We start from the raw sequence: 25,814 nt of genomic DNA, 5'->3' as shown, positions 1-25,814 counted from the left end.
AAAATACTCTTTCCATCTACTCAACACACTCTCCTCTCTTGTGAGTACCTTTCCCTCACTATCCTTTATCACCCTTACTTGCTGCACATCTTTCCCAGCTCTGTCCCTCTGTCTAGCCAATTGGTACAGGTCCTTTTCTCCCTCTTTAGTGTCCAATCTCTCATACAACTCTCCATACGCCTTATCCTTAGCTTTCGCCACCTCTCTCTTTGCCATACGCCTCATCTCCTTATACTCATGTCTACTTTCTTCATCTCTTTGACAATCCCACTTCTTCTTCACCAGCCTCTTCCTCTGTATACTCTCCTGTACTTCCTCATTCCACCACCAGGTCTCCTTGTCCACCTTCCTCTGTCCAGATATCACACCAAGCACCTTTCTAGCAGTCTCCCTTACTAGTTCTGCTGTAGTTACCCAGCTATTCGGTAACTCTCCACTGCCTCCCAGTGCCTGTCTTAACTCTTCCCTAAACTCCACTTCACAATCACCCTTTTTTAACTTCCACCATTTAATCCTTGGCACTGCTTTCACACCCCTCCTCCTCTTCTTGATCATCAACGTCATCCTACAAACCAGCATTCTATGCTGCTCAACTACACTTTCCCCTGCCACCACTTTACAGTCTCCAATCTCCTTCAGACTGGCCCTCCTACATAGGATATAATCCACCTGTGTGCATCTTCCTCCACTCTTGTAAGTCACCCTGTGCTCCTCCCTCTTCTTAAATTACGCATTCACCACAGCCACGTCCATCTTTTTCGCAAAATCCACAATCATCTGACCTTCTGCATTCCTCTCCTTAACATCATACCTGCCCATCACTTCCTCATCCCCTCTGTTCACTTCACCAACATGCCCATTAAAGTCCGCTCCAATCACTAGTCTCTCACCCTTGGGTACACTCACCACAACTTCATCCAACTCACTCCAAAATTTCTCTTTCTCATCCATCGCACACCCAACTTGTGGAGCATATGCACTAACAACATTCATCATTACACCATCAATTTCGAGCTTCATAAACATCACTCTGTCAGACACTCTCTTCACATCTAAAACACTCTTGGCATATTGTTCCTTTAGTATAACCACTACCCCATTTCTCCTGCCATCCACACCATGATAGAAAAATTTTAACCCGTTTCCTAAACATCTGGCCTTACTTCCCTTCCATCTGGTCTATTGCATGCACAATATATCAACCTTCCTTCTCTCCATCATATCAGCTAGCTCTCTTCCTATACCAGTCATACTGCCAACATTCAAAGTTCCTACCCTCACTGCTACACTCCTAACCTTCCTCCTCTCTTCCTGCCTTTGGGCATGCCTTCGCCCTCCTCTTCTCCTTCGGCCAACAGTAGCCCAATTTCTGCCAGCACCCTGTTGGCTAACAGTACTGGTGGTGGTCATTGTTAACCCAGGCCTCGACCGATCGGGTATGGAAATATGAAATTTTCGCGCTATAAGTTATGTGGCAGAATTTTTATGCCGGATGTCCTTCCTGACGCAACCCTCCCCATTTATCCGGGCTTGGGACCGGCACAAAGAAATGCACTGGCTTGTGCATCCCCAGTGGCTGGGTTGCCCTTGAGATGTTTGACTGTAAAAAAAGTGAAAGAAGTAATAGTCACAGTAATGTATTTCAAGCTGTTGCTCTCATACTCACAATCCAGGCCCCCATTTGTTTGTCATCTGTTAAACAAAAACAATTGCATCAGTTGTGTATATGTGAATAATGTGTACTGTTACCCAGGCCCACAGATATACATGGTGTCCTCACAGACTTTATTTTTAGGTATATACAAAAGAAAACCATCCCTGAAGATAACAGCATCTACTTCCACCGGTAATCTCTAATCAAATAACTAGATATTTTCAGGTAAGTAATAAGATCATGTGCTATGAGAATATGCTGTCAGTGCTTACCTTTCACAATAACTATGCCATAGAGTGGTTACCCATGGTTCATTGCTGTATAAGGGATGGGATGTAAGAAATCACGGCAGTGAGTAGTATTTTGTCTCACATGTAGGCTATTTTTTCATTCATTCATTTAGAATGCAATCTATAGAGTAATTATGTAACTGGTAAATTAATTGGTGTAAAGAAATACTTATGATTAAGTGTTCTGAAGATGGGAATTTCTTTTTATTTAAGATCATACTTTTACAAATACTAACACAAAACATACTGGGAAATATGCATAATTTTGGAATGCACACATTTGTCATTGCCTTTGGTGACAACATAATTCATCACCCACACTAATTGGATTAAACAATAACAATATTTTATTAATACACAATCATTGGGATAAAATGATGAGAAGTAAATAAGATAATTGAAAAAGATAAGGATCTTTTCACTCATGTCGTGAGTTTCATCTCAATATGTTGTATGTTGTATTGTGTGAGCTGGCGGAGTGTATTCCAAAGTTTTTTCCCTTTTCTCCTCTGCAGTGTGACTCTGGAGTTGGTATATATAACTTAGGGGAGTGGGGGAACCCCTCAAATGGGGTGCAGGGGGGCCTTGCCCACTGCAAAAATTGTGTTTCTTCTATGTTTTTCACCTCATCATTTTTGGTCTGAGCAACAAGTTGAATTACATTAGAATAACCATTATTTCTTTCAATTTCATGATAGTCAAGCAACAGAGATGTGCAATGTGAGTGGCTGGATTTGGGGGAAGGCAGGCCATGTTTATATGTATGTGTGCATGGACATGTGTATGGAGGGCTGCCAACCCTAATAGAACATGTGGACTAATAGGGAGAACACTATCACATTTAGGTCTGACAGGGCAGTATTACATTCAAAGACATAACAGTGAGCCACTAAGAGGTGTTTCTTATGTGCAGCTTTGTCTTTATATGAACACTTTCACCAACTGCAACCACCAACAGAGAGGTTTATGGAAGATTGCAGTTCTCTTACACTGATCATAATACACAGTATAATGAAAGTTATAACTTTTTCTGCTCACCAGATATGGTGAGTGCTAATTCTCTGATTACAGATAGAATAAGCCTGTGAAAGACACATTTACAATTGTGCTTTGTGTTTCAACAAGTATGCCATACATCTGTGATCTACAATTCTAAAGCATACTGACTGAATTGTTAATTTTCAGAACTCAGAAGAAGCTGAACCCCTGAGAATGTCAGTAAAAATGATCAAAACAGTGAGCATATTCTTTGGTGTTTTGACCGTCCCTTCATCTGCAATATTGTGCTGATCAATTTTTTAAAAACTCTCTCAGAAGTGACTTGGTTCATGTTGAAGCACAACTGTCTAGCATACCATCACATAATAATGCTATTACAAACTTACCTTATCCAGCTGTGTTACTGTATCATCTAATGAGATATCCATTTTCTGACGCATCTCCTTGCTCATCATCTGGAACAGGTTGAGAGTAGCCATCTTAATCTTGCCAAGAAGCAATGTTTTTGATGCAGCTGTGTTTTGGATACGAGCCCACGTTGACTCCTGAATCATTTTCAAAATGTATTTTATTACCAAAGATGAAATGCATCTCTTTTCAGAACAACAAGTCATATAACTAACTTTATAGTTTGTAAATGTCATCATGTCAGACTGGAATGAATCACTGGATTATCCATCCACAACCCCTTCTTCCCATTTTTGTATATGGAGTCAGGGTATCACTTCAAAAGTGACAATCCTTTATAGCCACGGTTTACTTCAAAAGTGACAATCATTTATAGCCAAGATTTACATCGCCGGGTGGCTAGCCCTGCTGAGGTAGCATGGATCACTGGATTATATCTGTTTTATTTTAAAGAAAGTCACAAACAATGTTCAGTGCCTCACCAAAGTTCAGTCAGATGAAGTGAAATCGAAAATCCAAAAGTCACAAAAGACTGAACACTGCTGGAGTCAAACACCTTCTGTTTATTTAAAACACCAAACACATAAAAGATGAGCGCTTTCGGGCCTCTGCCCTTCATCAGATAAAGCTTCTCACATAGTCCAAACAATTTAAAATACATGTTAACCAATGAAATTCAGTTAAAAATCAATGAAAAACCCGCCTATTTTTAAGGGCGGGTTTCATAGGAATGACTTAATTGAGCCCAGGACTCCTATGTGCCATAAGTTCAACAATCCATTTTGATTCAGCTAGTTCAGTCAGCTGTTTAATGTCACCCCTCTTTTACTCAATCTCACATTCACTATCACTCTGAATTTAAAACCATGTAAAGGATGGGCTTCCAGGTGTCTAAATAGTGCATTGTGCGTATCCCCATTCCTAATAGAAGAGAGGTGCTGTAGGATCCTGACCTTAAACATACAGTTAGTCTTGCCTACATAAAAACTGGTGCAGGAATGACACTCTGCCAAATAAACCACATTAGTGGTTCTGCAGGTGGCTCTCCCTTTCAGATTGAATGTCCTTCCTGTGACCGGATGTATAAAGACACTACTTTTGTCTATATGGTTGCAGGCTTTGCAGGACCCACAAGGGAAAGTACCCTGTTTGTTTGTGGGTAAACCAGCATTATTGGTCGATCTGGTATCATTGCACAACAGTTCCTTCAAATTTCTATTCCTTTTATAACTAAAACTAGGTTTATCACCAATGATGTTTTTCAAACTCATATCACTAGTCAAGATGTTCGAATTCCCTTGAATGAGTTTACATATATCACCAACATTGCTGCCATAAGTCAACATTAGCCTAAAATCTTTATTAACCATTCTTTTGTATCCACCATTTGTGTGGGTCAATGTGTTCCCTAGCCATGGTTTATACCTATCCTTCCTGTACCTTTTGCTAACATCCACCTTTTTATTAACCACCTGTCTATTGTAACCCCTGGTGTAAAAACATTCCTTCAGAGTGTCAACCTCTTGTTCAAACATGTCATCTTCCTTGCTTATTCTGGAAATCCTGGCTACTTGCCCCTGCACTATGTTGGAAAAAATGTGAAAAATTTGAAGGAACTGTTGTGCAATGATACCAGATCGACCAATAATGCTGGTTTACCCACAAACAAACAGGGTACTTTCCCTTGTGGGTCCTGCAAAGCCTGCAACCATATAGACAAAAGTAGTGTCTTTATACATCCGGTCACAGGAAGGACATTCAATCTGAAAGGGAGAGCCACCTGCAGAACCACTAATGTGGTTTATTTGGCAGAGTGTCATTCCTGCACCAGTTTTTATGTAGGCAAGACTAACTGTATGTTTAAGGTCAGGATCCTACAGCACCTCTCTTCTATTAGGAATGAGGATACGCACAATGCACTATTTAGACACCTGGAAGCCCATCCTTTACATGGTTTTAAATTCAGAGTGATAGTGAATGTGAGATTGAGTAAAAGAGGGGGTGACATTAAACAGCTGACTGAACTAGCTGAATCAAAATGGATTGTTGAACTTATGGCACACAGGAGTCCTGGGCTCAATGAAGTCATTCCTATGAAACCCGCCCTTAAAAATAGGCGGGTTTTTCATTGATTTTTAACTGAATTTCATTGGTTAACATGTATTTTAAATTGTTTGGACTATGTGAGAAGCTTTATCTGATGAAGGGCAGAGGCCCGAAAGCGCTCATCTTTTATGTGTTTGGTGTTTTAAATAAACAGAAGTTATTTTAAAGAAAAGTATGTAATTAACTTGAGTGCTGCATCTGAAAAATATGATATTTAAAAAGCAGGTATACAGTAATTCAGCTTATCTACTTGCTGAAGTCCAAAAAAGATGAGTTGAAAAACATAGAAGAAAAACAATTTTTTTGCCCACCTGCATTCCCTATGAGGGGTCCCCCACTCCTCTAAGTTATATATATACCAACTCCAGAGTCACACCACAGTGGAGAAAAGGGGAAAACCTTTGGAATACTCACAGCCAGCTCATACAATACAACATATTGCGATGAAACTCACCACATTAACTTTACAAACTAAATCTGCTCAACCACAATGATTTAATGACATGTAACTATAGCCAATAATTTTTATTTATTTATTTTTTTAATTTATCAGATCTAACATTGGTGTTAAGGGTAGCATAGTGAAACAGAGGTAAACTTTGCTGCCTTATAATACTTGGCTGTCCAGTTTGGATACCGTCTGGGCTACGTTCTATGTAGAGTGTGCATATCTTCTCTGTGTCTGTAAATGTTTTTAATGCATGCTCCAGATTTCTCCCACATCATAAATATATTCTATAGATGAACTCATGGTCCTTTAAGTCTCCATTATTTATGCACGCAGTGTATGAGTGAGTGTATATGTGCATTCTGCAAAAGAATGCCATCCCATCCAGGATTTTTTTGTCTTGTGCTCACTGAATTACAAAACAGGGTCTGGTTCTCCCTCAACCATAAACTCAATAAAGCAAGTGTTGCAGAATGAATGAATGAAAAATAGTAATATGCTGTTTCTATGTCTCGAATTTTTTACTTTGAAACTCTGGGCCCTGGTCAGTTGCTACAATATTCATCCTTTTGTTAGTATTTTGAATCCTCAATAGCTGGAGGAGCTCACAATTCTGAGTTCATAAATTTACTTTCCTGCTTTCAGGCACTAAGGCCTTCAAGGAACATAGACTTCAATGTATTCTATTTACATTTTCTGCCACTAAACCAGGTATCAAACTTTTCTTTTAACTCAATCAAAATTGGTGCCACTCTAATTTCTACCTCAATCTCAAAAGTATTTAGGTAAGGAAATGTGCCCTTTTCCTTATCTGGTTCGTAGTAAATACATTTATTTTGCTGTGCTTGACTGTTCTGTTATCTGATATGTATGATCAGTCTCAGCATAACATATAAAGTTTGTCAAAGTTTTCCTCTGAGAAATCTACAACTAATACTTGTTACTTTGTTAGCAATAAAGATGAACTTTTTTTTTTTATTACAAAGGGCACACTTCCTGCTCTAAGTGGAAGAAGGGCGGTGTGCTATTCAACTCCCCTTATTTAAACATACTAAATTTGACACTACATCCCATTGGACAAAAGGACATGTCCCTATCGGGTCTATATCACCACATGGAATGGTGATAAGATCGAACGCCCTTTGTTTGAACTTAAAAGTCCAAAAACCCTAAACAGCGAACTCATGGAATAGCAATTTTATTCCCAGAGAAAAAAATCGCTGCTCTGTGAAAAAAAAATCACAACTTTAAAACAAACTGAAGTAGGGAGGCTTCACCACTCCACACCCCCCAACATGAGGGGCTATGCCTAACACACACACCCTACTTAAATATACCAACCCCGAGATCGCACTACAGTGGAGGAAATAGCAAAGCCCCGAAGACGGCCCACTGATTTTTTTCCCTGGGAAAAAAATCAATATTCTGTAACTTCACAGTTTAGGGCTTTCAGACTTTTCAGTTCGAACAAAGGGCGTTCTAACTTATCACCATTCGATGTGGTGATATAGACCTGTCCCTATCATGCAACTTTATTACAAAACATTGCAAACTTTCAGTCACTATTGAAAGTCATCCAAGAGATTACTTACCATGCCCTCTGTGACTTTGTAGACATAACCCATATCTACAGACTTGCTCCCATTAGCAGGAACATAATCTATTAGTCTACTGAGCAACAAAAATTTAGGACCACTAGTGCTGTTCACAGTGTCATAAATAGGCTCATAATCACATGCATAAATTAAATAAATTTAATGAAGAGTAATGTGCTGGGGTGTTGTTTTCTGATTTTTGTAAAGTGTTTGGCATTCTGTGTCACCTACATTTACTTGCCAAATATACTTCTGAGTCTTTTGCTACCTTTGTACTAGCATGGGTAAACTAAACATCTATTTGTTTAGATATGATGCTATGGTGATCTTGGAAAACAGCAGCAGCACTTATTCTTATAAACCTGATGCAGAAGTACCTTTAGGATCTCTTCTGGTTCATTTATTTTTTATCCTATACCAACTGGATGAATGAATATACTGGAAAGGTTCCACTCATTCCATATTGAGATGGCACAATACTCCTCCATCTTGCTTAGGACATTTATCTCCTAGGAAGTACCCATCAGAATGGCTTCTCCTGTCTTAGACTGGCAGAGATGCAGGCAATTATTGTTGAATGTGAAATAAAGCAAAGCTATTCACATTTATATCAGTCCTACAAAAGGTGTAGGAGATGTTATATCCTGGAAATACATTGGTTTGCATCTGACCAGAACGTATCCTTTCAGTTACATATGGAACATACTGGCAAGCCGAGTCACCAAATACTGAGTGCCCTCATCTGTATCAAGAATAATTCTAAATAACAAAAATATAAGATTACACTACTGCCTAAGCTGTTGCTTGAGTCCACTCCTTTTATTGTTCCACCTCAGCAGGCCTTGAAGACGATACATAAAACATAATGATTGCATATTTTATCAACTTTAGAGTGAGTATACATTATAATCCAGTACTGAATTCCATTGCATGGATGAATATTTCAGTCAAGTACCTTTTGTTTACCTCAAAGATTCTTCTCAGACAGTGCAGCAGTAACCTAAATAAAGTAATGGGAATGGTACTGACACATACCTCCTAGGGAATGGCAGTTTTCTGGGACAGATATGCTCAAACTCTTAAGGACTGCAAGTAAATTTAAGGGCTGATCACTGAGTTTTGTAATACTTCCAAATGGAATTATGTTATCTTTCATCATCAGAAACATCTGCCATTTCTTCCAATTCAGGGCCACTCTTAAGGCACATTATTTGGAAAAAAATATATTTTGTTGATTGCACAATGACCTGAGATATCTGTTTTATTTCCTCTCTTCTCCAACATGTTACCTCACCTTTTGCCTCTTCTGATTCTGTCCTTATACACTGCCCCAGCTATGATTAGCTTTTGTATCCTATACCTTCCTACCTAGGCTTACTTTTATGTTATACTACCTTTTCTCCCCTCCCCCATATCTTTGTCTTTAATCTATCCTCAATGTCTTTTACACAAGTATTGATTTATGTCCTGTTAGCCTCTGTTTGATGTGTTTACTACTGCTACTGAGACAAATTAATTTATTATAAGATGTTTCTATTGTAAATTTGGTTTACATTATACATATGAATTACCTTGTTACAATTATAAGTGTCCTTCATGTCAGATTATCATTTTATTACTGTCTGTACATATTTTTATATTTCTCTCATCTGTACATTCTCAGTTCCTTCAGTGATACCTGATGCTATGTTGGGATTATATGTCTATACCCAGTTTCTGCTGTAGCATTTACTTATTGTTTCTGTATACTATTTTCACCATTATTATCATATTAGTACCTAATAATTGCACCTGAATTTGCTGCATTTAATTGTAGTTTTTAATGTAGCTTGTGCCAATCACCTGATGCCATTTATGCTTTAATTTGTTTTAACTATTACATTTTTACTTTATTTTAGTTCCTGTTACAATTTCTAAAGCTGTACTCCACATATCTCCTCTTAAAATGGGTCACAACCTGCTCTGCAGATCTTGGTGAACAAAATGAAATAAATGAGCAAAAGAAAGAAAGAAACAAATAAATAAATACTATCCTAATCAACATGAAGACAATTCTAGTCTCTAGATATGGTAATAATCGCCTCATGTCTCCCAAAAATTCATTAATATTAGTTAGACTGGTAACCTCTTAAAAGGCAATGCAGTTAGGTTTGTTTCTACATCAGGATAGATCTATACTGCTAGGAAAAGAACTCCATTAAATTCATCAGTGGGAGTGGCAAGGAGGTCTGACTACCACATTGTGCTAGAAATAAATGAGAGTTTCAGCTCCAGTGGTGTCAGGTATGTAGAAAAAATGTATATACTCACCATAACATTTAATCTGCGTTGTCCATTTTCATTCTTCCTCAACTGGGATCCAACTTAGCTACTTCTGCCAGATCATCGGATCCTAGAACTCTCAAGCTCCTACCTTTACTCATATTGCCCACCAACCTAACGTATCTCAGATTGAGTTTGCTGCCCCTAGATATAAAAGGACAGAAGTTCCTATACAACTCTTAGATCTCTACAAAAGCAAAAGGAGGGGGTACGTGGCCAGGAAATTGAGGAAGAATGAAAATGGACAACACAGATGGAACATTATGGTGAGTATATAACTTTTTTATCTGATGTTGTTACTTTCATTCATTCTTCAACTAATAGGACAGAGTCCCTAGCTACTGTAACCTTGGCAGGTCCTTATGGAAGGATATTCCAGAGCACTGCTGAACCAAAGGCCGCTCTGTTCCTGGAATCTAACTTGTAATGAGCAATGAAAATGTGAGGATTAGCCCAAGTTGTAAATGTAAAAATAGCATCTAAAGAGGCTCTGGACCAAAAAGTTTAAGAAACCACCATACACCTAGTGGAATGGGCTCTAGGAGGATTTTGTAAAGATAATCCTAATTTACCATAGATAATGATAATACAAGCAGTTAACCACTTGGCCAATGTATCTCTAGATACTGGTTTACCTAATCTGGTAGGAGAAAAGGAAACAAATAACTGGTCAGATATCCTACAGTCTTTACTTCTATAAAGGTAAAAACAAAATTGTCTATGTACATCCAAAAGGTGCAACATATACTCCCCTTTATATGAAAAATTGGTAATGAAAACTGGGAGATTAATGACCTGGTTTATATTTGACTCAGAAGCTACCTTAGATAAAAAGGATGGGTTTGTTCATTCTGACACTCTGTCTTTATGAAAACTCAGGTAAGGAGGCTTTGAGGATAGAGCCTGGAGATCAGATACTCTTCTAGCTGATGTAATAACAGCTAGAAAAATTGTTTTTCAAGATAAAAATTTAAGGTCTGCTTTGGCTGAAGGTTCAAAAGGAGATTGGGTTAAGGCCTGAAGTATTATATTTAATTCTCAAGGAGGAGTAGGATCTTTTAACGGAGGTCTGAGAAAAAAAGCTCCCTTGAGAAAGGCCTTGCATAGTTTAGAAGAAGCTAAAGTAGAGTTATTTTCACCCAGATTGAAATTAGAATTGGCAGCCAACTGAACTCTGATAGTTGAGATACTATCTCCTTCATTAAAAATTGAAGATACAAATTCAAGTATCAGTGGCACAGATGCTGAAAAACGGTTGAAAGCTTTGCTAATGGCTCAAAAGACAAACATTTTCCATTTACTCTTATAAATCTTTCTAGTAGAAGCCTTATGGGAAGATGACAAAATGTGACCAGGGAGGATAGACTGGACTGTCTAGCAATCACTGGAACTGAAGAAACCATGCGGTCAACTTGAGGACTGTTATATTTGGATGAGTCATGCCTGTCAGGTGAGACAGGAGGTCTGGAGTTGGATCCAGAATCCAGGGTGGATGTTGAAGATAAGGCCAGAGGAATGGGAACCAAATCTGATGAGGTCAAAAAGAGGCAATAAGGATAACTGTGCTCTTTAACAAAACTGTTTTCTGAAGAAACTTGGGAATTAGTGGCAAGGGTGGAAATGCATAAAGGAGACTGGAGGACTAATCATGAACTAGAGCGTCTCTTGGTGACACCCCCAATGGAGGGATCAGGGCAAAGAACCTGCTGCACTTGTTGTTGAAGGGAGAGGCAAATAGATCACAGCATGGCTGGTCCCATTGATGGAAAATTCCACAACGTTGAGAGACCACTCATGAGGCATCAGAATGGATCTGCTTAGTTTATCTGCAATCACACTGGATTTCCTGTAAACATGCACTGCCAATTAGAAAGCGATTGGAAGAAACCGTCCATTGCCCTACTCTCATATCTTCTCAACAAGGAAGGTAAGATCTGGTTTCCCCTTGTTTGTTGATTTACCAAACTACAGACATATTGTCTGTCTGAACTGCAATCATTCCAGATGGAAGAAATGTCTTGAAAGGCCTGCAATGCTAGAAGGACAACTCTAATTTCCAGGAAATGGATATACATCTTGGTGTCTTTGGGCGGCCAAGTACCTTGGACTGTCCTTCTCAAGTAGTGCCCCCCCACCTGATCTGGGAGGCATCTGTGGTCACAATGGCCTAAGGTAGGGGAAGAACAAAGGGATAGCCTTTTTGCAGCTCGTTCAAATGAATCCATCATAGAAGGTATCTTTTGCATGCTTGAGTGATCTTGACTGGTGTGAATAATGGATGTTGGAAAATGGACCATTAAGTCGACAGAGTCCATTGAAAGATACTCATATGGAACCTGGCCCATGGGATAAGGGTGATTGCTGCTGTCATGGAACCTAAAGTCTGTAGTATTATCTGGGCTGGAAGAGAAGCATTATGGATTACTTTCTTGACTTGGGACTGCAGTGTGTTTATTCAATTGGAGGAAAGAGAGCCTATCTGACAGACTGTCCAAATGAGCACCTATGAATTCCAGACTTGTGTGTTGGGGAGAGTTGAGACTTGATGTAATTGACTGTTATTCCTAGATAAGAACACAACCGAAGCAGGTAGCCCCTTGCCTGTAGTATCCAATGTCTGGTTGGAGCAGTAAAAAGCCAGTTGTCTAGATATGGAAACAATTGGAATCTCAGCAGTCTCAAGTGAGCTGCAATTATTGCCGTGCATTTGGTGAACACCCTGGGGGCTGTGTGAGACCAAAGGGTAGTGCTCTGAACTGGTAATGACTGGCTTCCAGCTGGAAGTGAAGGTATCCCCTGGAGTGGTTTGCATTTTGATGTGATAGTATGCATCCTGAAGTTCTATCAAGCACATCCAATCATCCTTTCGAGCAGAGGCAAAATGGACTGAACCGAAGCGTGACCATCCAAAACTTTGTATACTGGACAGACTGGTCCAACTTACTGAGATCAGAATTGGTCTCAAATCACCTGTCTTTTTTTGGCACTAAGAAAAATCTAAAATAAGTTCCAGATCATCTCTGGTTTGCAGGGAGAAACTGGATGACTCTTTTTTCTAGCAGCTTTTTTATTTCTAGAGATGCTACTTCCCTCTGACTGGGTGGAACACTGGGGATTTTTTCTCACAACTGTGACAAGGGCTAGGGAAATGATATGGTATAACCTCTGGATATAAATCTCTGCACCCACAAATCTTTTGTGATAGATAGCCAGGCTCTCTGGTGCAGAGATAAATGACCTCTGACTGCCTCCAGAGAGGGACAGTTGGGTCTACCTTCAGGGAGCTGACAGGCCCTATCTGAGAAAGAATCTTTAAAGCTCTGGTTCTGCAGAGCACCTCTGCTGTGAGGACAGTGTCTTCCACTAGAGTTCTCCTTCTGCCCCTAGGAGAACGATCTCCAAATGAATCCTGGAAAGGACCCTGGGATTTATTAAACCACAACTTCGTTCCACCTCACTGGTTCTTAAAGAAGGGTCTTTGAGGGGTAGAAAAATGCACACCCATGGCAGACAGTGTCTTTCTCTCTTGTTTACACCTGGAGAGTATGCCCTTAACCTTGGGTCCACACAGAGAAGATCTGTAAAAGGGTGCAATGATGAACAAAGACTTAAATGGTTCCAGAACATCACAAAAGTGCATCCTGGCATGTCTTCTGATGGCTATGCCATAACCTGCCACCCATGAGGTACCTTCTACAGCATGGGAGATCAACCACATGGATGCATTTGAGATAAGAGAGTGGCCAGCTGCAAGAAGATCCTGTTTCTATTCTTGGATGATGTGGACCCAGAAAGATTTGGTAAGAAAGAGATTTGGTAAACTCCTTGATCAAAAATGGTAAAAATGTGGCAAGTAATTCAGTGATCTAAGGGCAAAGGTCCCTGACACATATACACACTTCCCAAATCTGTCCAATGCCCTTGACTCTCTATTAGGGGAATGGACAGAAGATAAGAACTCTGTTCTGCTAGTTCTTTCTTTGTAGTTGCAGCCACAACCATGGCATCAGTTGATACTCCATTGCTTCAGTGTGCATGGTCTTTGGGGGGGGGCTAGAATTTTAGTTGATCTTTTTGATATTGGTTCAACAGTGTCAGCTCCTTCCATGCTTGCTGATAGACCAATTTAATGAGCTCATTGGATGTTGGGGGGGGGGGGGTCACGCCAGAAGTAGATGGGCCAGACACAAAAGCCTCCAGGATCACCAATTCCTCCTGGGAGGGGGTGTCGGAAGACCAACCATGTTTTTGTTTCTGGAGCTCTTGTATGTCTCCAGAGGAGACATCAGGAGGTGGTGATATGGGGGACCCCTCCTCAGTGTCCTCTGAGAGAGATTCCTGGGGGGAATCTAAGTGCCTCTTCTTACACATCCTCTTTCAAGGGAACTTCCTCACTGGGGTGTTTTGGGGAAGTGTCAAAAGAGATAACAATGTTCTGATGGAATAGCTGGAGTCTTGTTCAGGTTTGCTGTCCTAGTGGAAGGGATGGTCAAGGCTCAGAGCAAAGAACAGTATGAGGCAGGGTTGTCTATTCTCTAGTCAAGGAGAAAATCCTTTCCACATCCTCAAAGGCAGAATGCCTAGGGAAAACAGAAGTTGACAGCTCCAAAGCTGGAACCTTTCGGAACATCAGTTTCTGCATCACACTAGCATTCCACCTGAGGAGGGAGTCAGACCTGTGCTATTCAGTGCCGAGGCTCCAAAGGGAAGAGATGGCTCCGAAAGTTTCACAGTCAACTCCAAACCCCAGGATCTGGTGTATGCTTTGGCTCTGAGAGTCCTCCAAAGTATTTGGTGCCAGTTGGCTCAGGGTAACCATCGGAGTCAAAGAGCAAATAGACTTAGAATCCAAAATTAACACCACCAGGGATATCACAATCGAAGGCTCCAAAACAGATGGTTGGATCAGAGAAGGAGATACCATAGGGGAACAGGACAAATGTCAGCTCACAGGCCTGGTTGCGGTCAGAGCCAGGAGAAGTCCCATTTGTATCTGTGCTCTGCAGAACTTCCTCATTATCCTGCCACATCTGCCTCTGAAATACTTGTGGAGGATAGAAGAGAAGATGTAGTGGATGGAGGCCTAGAGTGCCTTTGGGGTGACCTATCTAGGAAGGGAGAAGAAACCCTGGATGGAATTTGATCAAACAGAAGAGGAGGAGTAAGGATATGAGGAGACCTTGTTTTTGGAACTGTCGAATCTGAGACAGACGGATCTCAATTGTTTATGAACTTTAGCATTCGGCTCCTTTGAAGGAGCAGAAGTTGATGCCAAAGATCAGTCTGGAGACCCATTTCAGGATTCTTTACCTTTAGGCAAAGAATCAGCCTTACTTTTGTGTCTTTTTTGAGGGGAGGTTGAGCCCCAGCAACCAAAGAAGATATAGAAGGCAAAAGGCCTCTAAAAACTAATTTACTTCTGCAATCTGTTAAGGCTCTGGTGTTAAAACCGGAGCAGACTGCACAGTCCAATTCAAGATGTTCATGACCCAGAGAGTACAAGTATTTCCTGTGGGCTTCTGAGTTTGGAAGCTTGTACCCATAGGAAACACATTTTTTAAACCCAGAGGGTTTGTCCAACATCTTACCAAAAAGATGAACTCTCACACAACAAGTTGCAGAAAGGCAACAACCAACTTGCTATGCAAAACTGCTCAAAAATAAAAAAGAAATAAGAAAAGGAAAGGAAAAGAAAAATTACCAGCAATTTTAGAAAGAGTACTCAGAAGAGTACAGGGAGATACCATCAATGGTATAGAGAGAAGTACCAACAATGGTAGCTGAAAAATAGGAAAGAATAATCTAACTCACTAACTTATGGGAAGGATGAAGAAGAAAGGAACAAGGAAAAATTAACTAACTCACTACAAAGGAGAGATATGGATAGTATCCAATAAATGTTCAAAAGCTAAGGATCCACATCTGATACCTAATAGCAGCAAATGAGATCAGAGGTACATTAGGTTGATGGTGCATTATGGGTAAGGGGAGGAGCTTTAGAGTTCTGAGGATCTGGTAGAAGCAGCCGAGTCAGATCTGGGTCTCGGATTTGAACCCATCAGTTGAAGAATGAATGAAAATGACAACATCAGATATATTTATTTCAATCCTTCCATGTTAACAGCTGCAGAAACAGTAAAGAAATACATGCAGCTACTCCTCACGTGAACTATGTATTCATATCTATTGTACAAACTCTATATATAAGCTTAGGATTATACTACATGACCTCAATTTCCACTGCTTGAAAAATGAGCGCTCTAACAAGCGATCTAACAGTATTAGAGGACACAGTCCACTCAATCATACTTACTCCCTGCTCAGACTCATATGTTTTTGCAGGGTCAAGCTTCCCTGGATTCCCACAAGGGTTGTCCCCCTCACCTTACTTATTTCAGGGTCACTGCCATTTGCTGAAAGAGCAATCAGAAAAAAAGACTCATTCTGTACTTTCTATCAAGAATGCTTTGCTCTTGGAGTCCAAGTATAGTGTGCGTATAGTTAATGAACAACCACTGCATTGAGCAATGACTCTTAAAAACACAACAAAGAAAAAAAAACAAACAGAAAAACCCATAAGACACACCTAAAGAGCACCTATGGCACACCCATACTCTGTCTTTACTTGCTAATATTACATTTAGTTGTTCTGTTATCACACCTTGCATACATTTTTATCATAGCTTGCATTATTTCATTCACCAATGTACAAGTCAGCTTTCTGTACAGTACAATCATTCCTAAGAGGTTGCTACTTGTTAAGTTAATGAAATAATCTTTTTTTCTAGAAAAGCACTGAACATGTCTTAATAAAGCTACTGTTCTAAATCCTCAAATCCCCTCCCATTTCTTAGGATACCTACGCACCCTGGATCAGGTTATAGCACTTATCTGATCAACAGTATGATCTGCTGTTACACGCTGACAAGGGTATGTCCATTGTGTATGGAGACAGACTAGTAATGGAAATTGTTGAGACTGATTGAATTTGCTCACCCATTTGAGAGTTTCTTCGTGGGTGAGGTCCACTTTACTCTGAAGATCAGCCAGATCATTATTGTATTTTAGAATTTCATTGCTTTTCTCCTTCACAAACTGATGCAGCAGAGCCTTTTCTTTCTCGACAGCTTCCTGGTTCTCAGTGCCCTTCTTCACCAATGCTTCATGGGTGGCTAGCAGCGTATCAAACCTGTCAATCACATCCCGTATCTCATGAAACTGGAGGAAACAGCAGTTGTGAAGAAGTTAAGATGTTAAAACATTAAGGAAAACTGTTAAAAATGTAAGTTGAAATTATAGCTTGTTATTTCACATTACTAAATATAATCAGTAGGTATCACTACAGAGTCATATTACTATATTATCAGTGTTCCTGATTCACAATTCATATTAATAAAATAAAAATACTTAAACAATGCACTAAGAGATCTGAATGCTGGCAAATACTTCCAAAATATGTTCCACAAAAACTGAAATTTTACAAAAAATACCAGTATTATCACATGGATTTTAAATGGTACAGTTGAAAGGCACAGCATTTCATCACAGCTGTGTTTTATGTCTGTAGTGCCTATGGAATAGAATTTGCCATTCACTTCAGTGAATGCAACATTTTTGTCAAGCCCCATTTTTGATAGGTTATATTCCTCTCTACTAGTCTGTTCACCACATGTACCTACCAATTTTAACTCTATGGAAAAAAAGGCCTGTATTATTGAAATGAAGATTAAAGCCCACCATATCAAACTTCATATGGAGAGCAGAGCACATTTCCAGGTAATCTTACAATTTCTGTTGGTGGGGGTGGGGGGGGTGGGGGGGCAGGGCTGTTGAGGGTTATGTTATTTGTAGAAGATGTGACACCATTTACATCACCCTCCCCTTAAATGTCTATGGGCATAAACAATGAGGAGCTCAGGACTATAGTGTAAAAATCCCAGTCCCCTCCTGCCAATATTAACCTTTGATAAAGGGGGTACTAATGTGCAGTGGGTTTTGCGGCCCTGTGGAGAACAATAAGTCAGAACATCTGGGGAGAGGCTCAGTGGTCAGAGAGGAATCAAAGTAAAAATAAGTTTAAAGGTAAGGGCAAAATTCTGAACTGTAATAATGTGTGTATCTCTTTCCATATATATCTGTGTGTGTGTGTGTGTGTGTGTGTGTGTGTGTGTGTGTGTGTGTGTGTGTGTGTGTGTGTGTGTGTGTGTATGTGTGTGTGTAAATTGTTCTGTGATGCAAAATATTCTAGGACAAGCAACCCACTAAATGTAGTAGTATTCAGATGCAAAGTTCCAGTAATAAATAACTTAGAAAAAATTATATATTAGGAGATGTTTGCCCTTTGACCTGGAGAGAGAAAAGCTTTTGTCACTGCAAAACAAAGGCCATTAATTTCTTCAGGAGTGCGGTAACTTTGACTGGTGAAGCTGTTATGAATGGGGACTCCATCTCCCATTGTAATGAATATTTCATAGATGTCAACCACCATGCAACTGCTAAATTAAACATGGATTTTTATGCCACAAACTGTAAACAAACTATGCAGATCTGCACATTTCTGGTAAAACAGGAACATGGGATGGTATGCAGCTTCACAGGTCTGTCAGATGGTAATACAGGAACATGGGATAGTATGCAGCTTCACAGGTCTGTCAGATGGGAATACAGAAACATGGGATGGTATGCAGCTTCACAGGTCTGTCAGATGGTAATACAGAAACATGGGATGGTATGCAGCTTCACAGGTCTGTCAGATAGTAATACAGAAAAATAGGATGGCATGCAGCTTCACAGGTCTGTCAGATGGTAATGCAGGAACATGGGATGGTATGTAGCTTCACAGGTGTGTCAGATAGTAATACAGGAACATGGGATGGTATGCATCTTCATAGGTCTGTCAGATGGGAATACAGAAACATGGGATGGTATGCAGCTTCACAGGTCTGTCAGATGGTAATACAGAAACATGGGATGGTATGCAGCTTCACAGGTCTGTCAGACAGTAATACAGAAAAATAGGACGGCATGCAGCTTCACAGGTCTGTCAGATGGCAATGCAGGAACATGGGATGGTATGTAGCTTCACAGGTGTGTCAGATAGTAATACAGGAACATGGGATGGTATGCATCTTCATAGGTCTGTCAGATGGTAATACAAGAACATGGGATGGTATGCAGCTTCACAGGTCTGTCAGATGGTAATACAGAAGCATGGGATGGTATGCAGCTTCATAGATCTGCCAGAGGGTAATACAGGAAAATGGGATGGTATGCAGCTTCACAGGTTTGTCAGATGGTAATACAGGAACATGGGATGGTATGCAGCTTCACAGGTTTGTCAGATGGTAATACAGGAACATGGGATGGATCAGGAACCTCTACAAGCTGCATGGAAACTCTGAAGCCTACTCAGCTTACATGTCTTGCATTTAACCACTAGAGAGCATTGAAATGTACTGCACCTGCTGTGCTCACTCTCACTCCTAGTGCTCTGAACAGACAGAATTCAAAGTAACGCCATGTGCCTATTAGCTTGTCTGCTCAAATGAAGGTTTTTTTTTAATTCTAGCCAAGCTTACCCCAAATTTAGCAAAATATTGTTCAATACCCCAAGGAATTATGATATAGGCTTGTACACATCAGTCATTCACAGCCTGTCCCTGTCCATTGGGACACAAGTACCAAACCAGGGGAACATTTGTGATTTCCCATCTATTGGTTTAAGTTACGTTTGAAGAGCTTTAGGAATGAGCTTTGCTTTACATGATTGGGAAGCCTGCTCCAGAGAAGGGATAATCTTTAAGACACGTACCTGTCATTTTGTTAGGGACTGGCCATACCCATCCCATGGTTGATAATTATACTATAATAATTATTGCTTTGCATTTAAAATATCCCATAACTGCTTATGCAATACATTATTAGATATTTTATATCACATCCATACTTTTTCCTTGTCTTTGATTATAACTTTCACTACTTCTTATTCTTTTATTCCATAAACTCCCTCAATCTGTATATCTCTGAATACCTCCTCAAACCTTAACTTGCAGAATTATCATCAACATTTTATAATCATTACTTGCAGTGTGACTGGTCTCCAGTTTTTCAAATCAGCTCAATACCATTTTTCCAAATTAATTTTACTACACCATTGCATACTTCCTCACTTTCAAAACTTTTATTTTTCCACTCATTAAATTTCTTTAAAATCGTTTTTTTGTTCTTTCATTATATTCTTATAAAATTGATACTGTAACCCATCAGCCCCTGCTGCAGACTTCATGTCAATGTTTCTTAGAACTAGTTCCAAAGTAATTTACTATAAAAAATTTTGATTTTCTACTTCACCAATATTTTCACTTCCTAATCTTCCCTAATTATTACATCTTCCTTCTTCTAAAAATCAGAAACATAGCATACTACTGCTTTAATTATTTTTCTTGGGCCAGATTCAATAAAGCCTACACTACGTGTACAAGATATGTATTTAAGAACATTCTTATCACATTTTTTGTGCTTTCTAGTCACTCAGAAAGATCACACTAAGTGTGCATGTAGTCTACACTTTGTGGTAACCTTTATGAATATCTGTCGATATTTAAAGCAGCATGAAAATCAGTAGGAAAACTAACATTAGGAGGAAAAAGGTGTGAGTCATGTCTGAGTTGTCGTCCACTTAGAACAGTGTACACTTAGTGTAGGCGTTACTGAATCCTGAGGCTTGTCTTCCTATCCTGTTTCTTTCCTGTACTGAACATTTTCCATCATATACTGTTTTTTAAAACTTTTACCTAGAAAAATGATATCTCTTCCTTCCTCTCCTGTATCTAGTACTTTCCTCTTTAATAAGTATTCTTCTCCTGTTTTCTTCATAGGTTTTCCTTTCTTTATCTATATATGTTCCTTATTTTCTATCTAATGAACTTGTCATTTCCTTGATTAATTTGTTATACTGCCCTTTCTTCTTCTTTAAACTTTCTTTCTTAATTTCTTTATACACTGTTTTATAATTTGTTCTATATACACTGTTTTATAATTTGTTTTATATGCCAGCCACAATTCTGACCATGCTCTGTAAAAAGTAACTGTACTTATGATCTTCCCAGAACATTTTGCCCTCTCTTTCCAGTACTCTCTTAACACAATTCTCTCCATTTCATTTCAAACTTCAAACATTTACATTTTTCTTCCTCATATTGCAGTAGTATGTTTGCTATTTCTATTGCATCCATATTTACAATTACATATGGTTTCAAAAATTTAAACAGTTCTTCCCTGTTTATTAACATCTGTATATGCATCAGTTACACTGAAAACAGATTTTTTTTTTCCTTTGTAATATCCAACACAGACAAACTGCTTGCTTCAACAACAACATGATCTAACACTTTAATTTTAGGATGGTTAAACATAACTACCATCCCTGAACATTGTTATACACCCAAATTCAATATCACTCTTTTGTCCCACAATAACTTCACTTGTCCCTGACACCTGTCCATTGACTTTCTATCTAACAGGCAGATTATATCTGCTTTTATGTTCTTGCACCATTGTAATACAATTAATCTTCTCATGCCAATAATTATCTTGTTCACATTTTTCGATACTAATTTTAGATTATCCGTTTCCCTTTTTATTTTCCTTAAATGCTATTGCTTTAAGTTTTCGTTTCTTGTCCCTCACTGTTTTGACAATAGAGTGCGCCTCTCCCTAACCACCACTGGCTTCACTTTACAGTCTACTATATATATTTTTGAGAAAATTCACATTGGCATTTTCATTCTTTTCACATTCTAATTATTGTAAATTCTTTGTGCTTTCATTTACTTCACCTTCTATTTTCTTTCCACCATCAAACAACACACAATTTCTTCTTTGCTCACAACATTATTCAACATCCGATCACTTTTAGAAGTGTCTTTTTCAGTTTCAGCATTTATATGTACATTATTGCAATCATTTTGAAATTTTCCACTTAATTTTCCCCATACTCCATCCCCTAATGTCCTTTCTGAACGCATTAATAACATTCCACAACATAATTCCTCATTGCATATCCTTGTTCCCTGCATTGTTCAGAAGTCCTGTTACTACATTCACTAATTAAATGTTCATTAGACCCACATAAAACATGTCTTTGGTTGCCCCCAGTAATTTTCCACAACCTGACATAATGATTGCACTTGCCAAATGCTTCACTTTTCCTTTGCCCTTTTTTAATATCCCTATTGCTTCCCATCTCACAGTTCATGTATCTCTCTCTTTTATCTTTCATTTTTTTCGTACTATCATTGACAGTCTCACATTCAGCTCTCAAATATCTTTCCAGGTCACTTTTCTTTAATTTTTTGACCTAATTGCACAATTATCTTGTTTTTATTGTTTGCATTCTGTGTTCAAAAAAATACTTATACCAAGGGTGACCCATTCTTTTTTGATACACCCAATCAAAATGTTTCCATTTTTTTTAATCTTAAGCCACAAAAAGGTTCTTTACCTAATAGAACAGAAGCTCTAATATCAGGAGCCATTGTTATCAGTGGTACCACTACACTGTCCCAAATTCCAAAGGAATATTTAGTTTAGACTTGCATCCTTACTCACAGTTTCTTCCTCCGATAACTGTCCATTTGTTCCTCTCTGTACTCCCTTCATATTTACAGCCTCTGCTGCCACTGTAAAATATGTTCTTTCCTTAATGCTAATGTCTACTGCTGCCACTTTATCTTTCTCCACTTCTCCTTCACTGAAACCATCCTCCTCCTTCCTTCCCATTGGCACATATTAAATCCCTTTCACTTTCCATCACAACTTCTCTCTCTCATTGTTAGCATCCAGTTTCTTCATCACATCTCCCCTCAATCACTCTGAGTTATCCACTGGCTCAGCTGGATGCATCACTTATTGCAAAACATCATCAGGTAACCCTCCCAACTGGAGCCCAACTGGAGGGTTGTTACTTCTGTTTACTGTGATCGCATTTCTTCTTCCCTTGTAAAAGCACTCTTCAAAAATAAATTCTGCTGAAATCAAATCCTCAGAGTCAACATCATCCATCATGGCAGCTCTCCTTTTGCTGCTTGCTCACATGTCTGTCACCCCAACCTCTTCCTATCATCCTTTGTGTTGAAAAGTCAAGGGTAAAGTTCCCTGATGCCCTAGCCAAACTGTTCCTAAATCAGTAAGAATACCACTACCTTGGGTTCCCACTAAAAGAGGCTGCTGACCTAGTCGGACTAACCCAGCCAACAAAAGCATAAATAAAAAAAATAAATAAATAAAAATGTTGTTCATTAACTTTGTTAACTAATGGAAATTACTATGAGAAAGTAAGGCAACTTTATGTTAACATCATATTTAACTCACAAAATATGAAATACTCTTTGTCTAAACCTTCTTATGATACCATTGTAAAACTGGCCTAATGGTAACCTGATTTTGTTTAATGTGGATGTCTCAGCAATTTATACAGTAAGCAGTGACGTGGGTAATAGGGAACCCTAACCATAAACCTAGGTATGGAATGATAAACAGCCAGTAAATTCTGAAGTTTTTTTTCCCCCATAGCCAAAGGATATTAATATGGACAATAACAATATTTTTACAATAAAATCCTTATCTCAGTAATCACATATGAATCTATCAGATCATGGACAATCTCTGACAGACAGCCTTATAAGTGTTATCAGCATATGGGATGAATTTCAAATGTATAAAACCAAATAAAAAAACATTGTCTATCTACTCTGTGAGAACATCACTGAATTCCAAAATAAATTCTTTGACAGAGAAGTTAAAAAGGACATTTTTTACTATGCTTCTTACTATACTTTCTTACTGTGTCTGATTTTGAAGTTTTGTAAAATCAGATTGCAGCATTATTGTATGGAGCAGAGACATAATGCCCTGACTGTGACACAGAAAACCTGGGTTTGATTATCAGATTCAATAAATGAAAGAACCAGCTAGCGAAGGTGGGAATGAGTGGCCAATGTCAGTTTGTCCATTTTGGAATGCAAGTGGTGGCAGCTTTGGTCTTCTGCACTGCAACCATCATGTGAAGGCTTTTGGTGCACAAGCGGTGGATAGATGGGGGGACTGTGGACCAGGAATGCTTGCCCACCAAGCATACATAAATGACAGTATATAGAAGCATTCATAGCCATGTAGGGACTGCCATTACAGGGAAGAGATGCTCAGCTACCAGCAAGTGGACCTGCTGAGCTTTTGGAAAAAATCCATTGTTTATGGCAGCCTGGATGATTGCTGGCAACCGACTGGCTGTTGGCACATCATGTGAGGGATCTAATTGGGGAATGGATGGGTAATCCAATAGGACTTGATGGTTCATAGGGTCGTAGGTGTTTACTAGGCTAATGGCCACAAGGGTCTTTATAAGCCTAGCCATGCATCCCAAATCTCTGATGAGTTCTGATACCCTTGATAAGTGTAAGCAGGGGCTTGGGAGATGAAACATTAACAAGCAGGGGCCTGGGAGACAAACCATTTATGGGCTGTTTGTGTCCATTAGAGACATAGGTGCTAAACCAGAGATGAATTTACTGTTCCCCATCCAATTGTCTAAGTTGCACTTGAATTAGTTTAGGGAGGAACTGTACATCACCTGGATGGGGAGCCTGCTGCAGAGAAGGGGTAGTCTCTGAAACACATACCTGTCTTTCTAGCAGGTCCTATCTATATTACAGGCATGGTCATTAGGTAAGTGAGGAAAAAGACTGAGTAGCTGCAGTATGACACACAAGTCAACTAAAAAACATGCAGGAGTTATACCCCCAGTATAAGCAGTTACCCAGGATAAAATGTTCAGCATATTAGTATTTATAACCAAGGTATAAAATAATCAGCCTGTAATGGAACCTTGCTGAAGTCCACAAGATTGCAGTGAAGTAGGACGACAAAATAGTCCCCATATTAGTGGCATAATTCATTCTTTTCAGAGAAGAACAGATCCACTTCAGAACTTCATGGCTAATCATGAATGATTCAGTTGGCCAAATAATGTCTTGGTGGTTCACGCTTTTGACAGATTTATATAGAAGGCCATACTTAATTTAGAACAATCATAACCCTTATACTATCATTCCAATAGCATCAAAATGGCCACACCTGTGGAGCAGACATTTTGAAACATGGTGAATAACTGAAAACAGCTTATTATTCTTCAACATGTCCTATAATTGGTTAGCAAATATACTGTGAAAAAGTGTTGCGAAAGGAGACAAAGTAGTTGTACGGCTATACTTTTCATCAGCTCTCCAAAGCCTTCTTAAAAATGGGGACTAGGGTGGTGATTTTCCAGCCAGTGGGTAATATGTCATTGACTATTATGCAATTCATATTATTTTGTCATCTGGACTGTTGTTATTACACTTTTGTGGAGTTTGTGTCATTCATCAATTCATACTTTGTGCAAAAAATAGGTAGTCAATATGGGTCAGGTCAAGGCCAGTGTTAGCATTTTAGGGGCCTCCAGCATATGTTAAGTTGGGGGCCCCGGGATACTTCCAGTCCAAATATCACCCTATCACTTCTGCTCTTCTAAGCAACCTTTTAGTTCATGCATCAGAGTTTTAGTAGTACACATAGACTGAACTGGAGCTACAATGCTACTACATTATGACAAGCCAGTTTACCACACTATGTTGACCATTGTTACAGGGGGAAATTCACAGATACTGGTATTTAGTTGCAGTGATGATACATTGCAACAAATCTGAGTACAATTCTGGAGTTAGGAGAAACGGTGCCCAGAATTTTCACTCCCCCAACACACACATCCTCCAGTGCTCCCGTTTTCCACCCATCCTGTGCTTCCCACATCACACACATTACTTTTTTGTCTTTTTACACAACCTTTTAATTTAATGAAGGATGGAACAGAAATTAGGACTAAGAAAACCCATGAATAAAATCTCTTCCCCACCTGGGAAGGTGGAACTGGTTCTATCACTCCTTGAAACAGCATG

General features: G+C 39.2%; 1 protein-coding gene across 1 annotated transcript in view; it reads right to left on the bottom strand.

Moving 5' to 3' along the window:
• CFAP73 (cilia and flagella associated protein 73) overlaps nucleotides 1–25,814 on the bottom strand; it is a 551,824-nt gene that overhangs the window by 276,146 nt on the left and 249,864 nt on the right. The window contains exons 5-6 of the mRNA XM_044068437.1: nucleotides 16,819–17,040; nucleotides 3,330–3,488 (exon numbers count right to left, since the gene is read on the bottom strand). Of these exons, the coding sequence (XP_043924372.1) occupies nucleotides 3,330–3,488; nucleotides 16,819–17,040 (381 nt within the window). The remainder of the gene's footprint in view (nucleotides 1–3,329; nucleotides 3,489–16,818; nucleotides 17,041–25,814) is intronic.

Source organism: Protopterus annectens, chromosome 4.part0 (assembly GCF_019279795.1).
Source record: "Protopterus annectens isolate FY-2018-M chromosome 4.part0, PAN1.0, whole genome shotgun sequence".
Classification (NCBI taxonomy): Eukaryota; Metazoa; Chordata; order Ceratodontiformes; family Protopteridae; genus Protopterus; species Protopterus annectens.
This window is presented reverse-complemented; position numbering and strand designations above follow the sequence as displayed.